Source organism: Orbicella franksi, chromosome 3 (genome assembly GCF_964199315.1).
Source record: "Orbicella franksi chromosome 3, jaOrbFran1.1, whole genome shotgun sequence".
Taxonomy (NCBI): Eukaryota; Metazoa; Cnidaria; class Anthozoa; order Scleractinia; family Merulinidae; genus Orbicella; species Orbicella franksi.
Genome location: NC_138147.1, coordinates 24,554,507 through 24,559,330, shown reverse-complemented (window position 1 = coordinate 24,559,330; position 4,824 = coordinate 24,554,507). Strand labels below are relative to the sequence as shown.

The window sequence follows — 4,824 nt, the reverse complement described above, 5'->3', positions numbered from 1 at the left end:
ACGAAAATGCGGCGGAAGTAAATTTGTCATGTTTACTGACTGTACAAAACACGCATCGGCGGGCGCTCTCATTCATCGACAACAGAGAATTTACTGGATTTTTACACAAATAAAACTTAGCAGTATCTACGGACGTAAAGTTATTAAGCCATGATGAAACATCAAGCGTTGCTTACAATTCAAGCGAAACTCAAACTAGCAATTATTTTGTTGTACTTTTCGTACTTTTCGGTCGTGATAGACTGGCAAATTCCTCGCAAGCGTGTGGCAAGAGGAACTAGGAAACTATAAAGTCCTGAGGCTCTGCTATATCTAAATATATCCAGCTAGTTTTTTGCTGTGTAATGGAAAAGCTGTTAATCTTCAACATATGTGAAATTTAAAGTGGAGTAATGTACAGCTCATGTAAAAGAAGCATCAGTCGGAACACAACTTGGTCAGCGATATATATAAGCTTACCGCGGAACATACCTAAATTCGACACTGTCTTACTTCACTCAAACTGGAGCAGTTTACGACGAAAATACTTAAGCAAAATTCCAACAGACGTAAACGCGTTGAGTTGTGGGGCAAAAACATGAAACATTTCGGGAATTTCGGACGCCATTTCCCCCGCGCGACATCCGCAAAAATCCTCGCAGCATGTATGCGCGTGTGCCGCAGGTGATGGCGCAATTTGTTCTAAAAATAGAATTATTGTCCCATATCATGGGGACAACCCCAATACTTGAAATGGCGCGCGCTTACGGTCTCCGTCCCCGATTATGGCTCCTGGTAAAGTTCTTTTTTTTTTTTCACAATTATCAAAAGCTTGATAGATACCATTTTAACAGAATGTATCTTTGCTATGGGACCCCATTATGCCATTACGATGACCACAATGCAACCTGTTCAGCAATGATCGGGCATTTGTGCAATACGAACATAGAGTTGTAATATAACTGCTAAATAGTGCTGGAAACAGTTTCTAGCCACTTTAAAAGGGGAGCACAATAGGGAAAGTAAAGTTTAAGGTCGCTCGTATTCAGAAGATACTGTAATAAAAGCCTTATCTTTGTTAAACAGTTTATGCTCATTTTCAAATTTTGTCATCATCGTGTTGGTTGCCAGGGGAACGACTTAGCGATGAACTTGAAGTTGAGAAAGATAAGTTAATACCGCAGCACCAAGCGATGTTTCGACTGCTGGTTCGTAGCTAATTTTTCTTGTCGTCAAGCTAGTTAAAACTTTTCGAGAAAAACCAGAAAAACAAAAGCCTTGCCAAGTACCATTCTCTTTCATTCGTTTTTTTCACAACAGGGTATTGCCATTAGAAAAGAATTCACTTTAAACCCAGGGAGCACCACCACAAACACTGTAGGCTGTGAACGCGTACACGTTTTATTTAGCTCTATCTACGAGTGCAACGAACAATAAATAATATAAATTATATAATAATAAAATTTAGCAAAACATTTATTTACAAAACCGTTCATATTCCATAAAAATATGATGTCAAGAAAAATGAATACAATTCTTTTTACCGTGAGCGTAAATTGATATTTCTCTCATCTTACTTAACTGGACATAGAAAGTTCAGTTCGCTTAACAATTCAAACACATGAGCTACGTTTTTAGTCTGCTTTTTACTCAGTTAATGATAAATGCGTATAAATGCGTAAATTTAAATTTCACACGGCGAAAATTTCGTTTTTTCAAGGCCGTTATTCAGAACATTAGGAACGGTGAGAACACTAGTAAAATATGCTTGAAAGTAAGCATACAATTGTACTGATACAGAACGAAGTAAATGCTCCACTTAATGTAAGTCCGCCAGACGAAAGCAAGTGATCTATATCGAGACCTTGTAGTTTGCCTTTTCCTATATCGTCGATTCCACTTCCAAATTCATCAGTTACTTTGTCAGAGTCTTCGTCATCAAAGCCTTGCTCATATGTGTCGTCATTGTCCATGTCCTCGCCGCTGTCTTCATTTTCATCTTCACTATCTTCTTCTGACTCTTCACCACTTTCATCGCTATCCCCATCGTCACTTTCATCGTCTTCGTCTTCGTCGGACTCCTCGTCATCATCGTCATCATCTCCATCATCCCCATCATCTCCATCATCTCCATCATCTCCATCATCATCATCATCTTCATCATCTCCATCATCATCATCATCATCATCGTCGTCGTCATTATCTTCATCATCTTCATCATAATCTCCATCATCATCATCTCCATCATCTCCATCATCATCATCTCCATCATCTCCATCATCATCATCTCCATCATCTCCATCATCATCATCTCCATCATCTCCATCATCATCATCTCCATCATCTCCATCATCATCATCTCCATCATCATCATCTCCATCATCATCATCTCCATCATCTCCATCATCATCATCTCCATCATCTCCATCATCATCATCTCCATTATCTTCATCATCTCCATCATCTTCGGAGACTTCTCCCCTATCGCTGTCACCGTCGTCATCTTCAGAATCATCGCCACTTTCATTATCTTCTCCATCACCACTGTCATCACCAGGCTCATCGTTATTTTCATCACCGTTGTCATCTTCAGACTCCTCGCCACTTTCGTCGTCATCTCCATCACCGCTGTCATCACCAGACTCATCGGCATTTTCATCACCACTGTCATCTTCAGGCTCATCGTTATTTTCATCACCGTCATCATCGCCAGACTCGTCACCATTCTCATCGTCATCTCCATCACCGCTGTCATCACCAGGCTTATCGTTATTTTCATCGCCATCATCATCTCCAGACTCCTCACCGCTCTCGTTTTCTTCTCCATCGCCACTGTCTTCTCCAGATTCATCGCTTTTTTCGTCGTCATTATCATCTCCAGACTCCTCGCCACTCTCATCTTCATCACCATCACCATCACCGCCGTCATCTCCGGAGTCCTCACCAGTTTCGTCGTCTTCGTTTAATTTGTCATCTGTATCATCTGAATATGAAATACCTCTATGTTATTTGCAGAAATATGGAATTTAACTCATACAATTTTCATTCCCGAAGATCCAATACAATGTCTTTTTGGATTCTGGTAGAGTTTAGCCTTGACTTTTTCCACTTTAGACAACAAACAAGCACCGCATTGTCGTTTAGGACCGGCATAAACAACAGCAACTTTTCGCCTGAAGACTTGATTTTAGTAAATTAGAGGCACTTGTACTTGGTAGGCGAAAAACTTCGATTTTCGCAGTCATCTTTATAAACTTAATTCGAAATGTTTCATAACACAAATTATCCTTTGACATTGTGTATCACACATATAAGCAATAATTTAAATCATTAAAAACGTGAAAGGGCGAATGGGGAACTTACATAATCTTTTATCTGGATGGAATCGCAGAGTCGGTGGTGAAGTAAACTGGCCGCCTTTGAATATTGGGACTTAAGGACTTAACTGCGTCGAATAGAAAAGCTATATCGAAAACATTTGCAACAGTCAGGGTCTTTGGCTTCAGTCGACCCTTACTGATCATTTCTTTGGGAAATCGTCAACAACGTTTACTCATCGGACTAAAAGTTAAAACTAGTCAGTTTGAATATCTCACCATCAATGTCGTCTCCACTTTCACCTTCTACGCTTCCTTCTTCGGTACTTCCGTCTTCACTGCCGCTTTCACCACTTTCATCTTCACCACTGCCACTTTCGTCCATAACATCTTTGAAAAAAAAAGGTTTGTTTTTGTCAAAGTTGAACGAATAGTGAATTCTTTAAGTGGTTTTGATCTACAACATTTAAGTAATACGGCAACGTTGAAGTTACGGTTATAGTGAAAACAATACCTTACAACTTAAGTTTACCCTTAGCAATCAAGTTAGCTCGTATTGAGAAAATTACTGCTAACAAAATTTGGAACTGAAAATTGTTTTAAAGCTGGACTGTCAACAAAATCTTCACTATCAGTAAAGTGATCACACAAATGACTTGTGAGGACATAATAATGCTGAAATGAATATTAAGTCGTAATGCTGCTCTATATATTCATTTCATTTCAACCGGAACATGTTTAATTCTATCAAAGAGATACGTTCAGCTCAAATACGACATGGGACACATTAAGTTCTAGAATATTTTTTGTTCAGTGCAAAAAAAATCTCATGTCAGTCACAAAACACGCTCATTTTGTGGACTCAGAAACGGAAATTTTAGGGTAGAAAAGAAATAATACATTTTATCACATCTTACCATTTTGCATAGGTAAAGGCAAACTCCAGAGTGGGGTGAACAAAGCCACGAGACAAAGAATAAGCAAGACTTTGGAGGCCATATTTCTTCTGCTCTTCAATGTTCTCTCTTCAAGTCTTCTCGGTTAATGATTTCGTCCACTCTTACATGGGCATTTATATGCTTCTTGAGGTAGTTGCAAAATACTGACATTTCTCTGGTACTTGAGATATTGTCATGTTTGTTAAAGAAGGCGGAGGAATATTGTCAAACATTAAAGCTGACGGGAATCTGAGATATTGCGAAACTGATTTAGAAACACTTAGACAGCATTTACTTAAAAAAGAAAAAAAGTCAAGACCTTGGATTAATTGTTACGCAGTTCCATAATCTATAAATATGGAAAAACCTGGTGAAGATCGAAGTGTTTCCTTTAATTGGCAAGAAGTTTTTCCAATATTGGCCTTCTTTTTATAGTTTCCATAGAAACACTTCTGTACACAGCAAAGCTATCTATCTAATATAGCACACGTTAAAACACTTTTTCTTTGCGGCATTTCAAATTACCTGCTGTCGTTATCTTTTGGACTTAATTGGATTTTACTAGCTCTCATGTTGATCTATTATGTTCG

At 38.6% G+C, this 4,824-nt stretch overlaps 1 protein-coding gene across 1 annotated transcript; it reads right to left on the bottom strand.

Annotated features, from left to right (window-relative positions):
- Window positions 1-959: 959 nt before the first annotated feature.
- On the bottom strand, window positions 960-4,532 carry LOC145482811 (uncharacterized). Its single transcript, XM_081461456.1, has 3 exons — window positions 4,214-4,532; window positions 3,576-3,686; window positions 960-2,962 (listed from the first exon to the last, which is right to left on the bottom strand). Exons 1-3 carry the CDS (start codon window positions 4,293-4,295, stop codon window positions 1,734-1,736), a joined length of 1,422 nt encoding a protein of 473 aa, XP_081317582.1. The 5' UTR covers window positions 4,296-4,532; the 3' UTR covers window positions 960-1,733.
- Window positions 4,533-4,824: the final 292 nt, after the last annotated feature.

What these genes read in the sequence shown, in the direction of transcription:
- LOC145482811 (XM_081461456.1), bottom strand. Translation starts at nt 4,295, where the DNA reads ATGGCCTCCAAAGTCTTGCTTATTCTTTGTCTCGTGGCTTTGTTCACC. An exon ending in GCCTTTACCTATGCAAAATG is followed by an intron (nt 3,687 to 4,213) that starts GTAAGATGTGAT and finishes TTTTTTTCAAAG; the next exon opens with ATGTTATGGACGAAAGTGGC. An exon ending in AAGTGGAGACGACATTGATG is followed by an intron (nt 2,963 to 3,575) that starts GTGAGATATTCA and finishes TTTCATATTCAG; the next exon opens with ATGATACAGATGACAAATTA.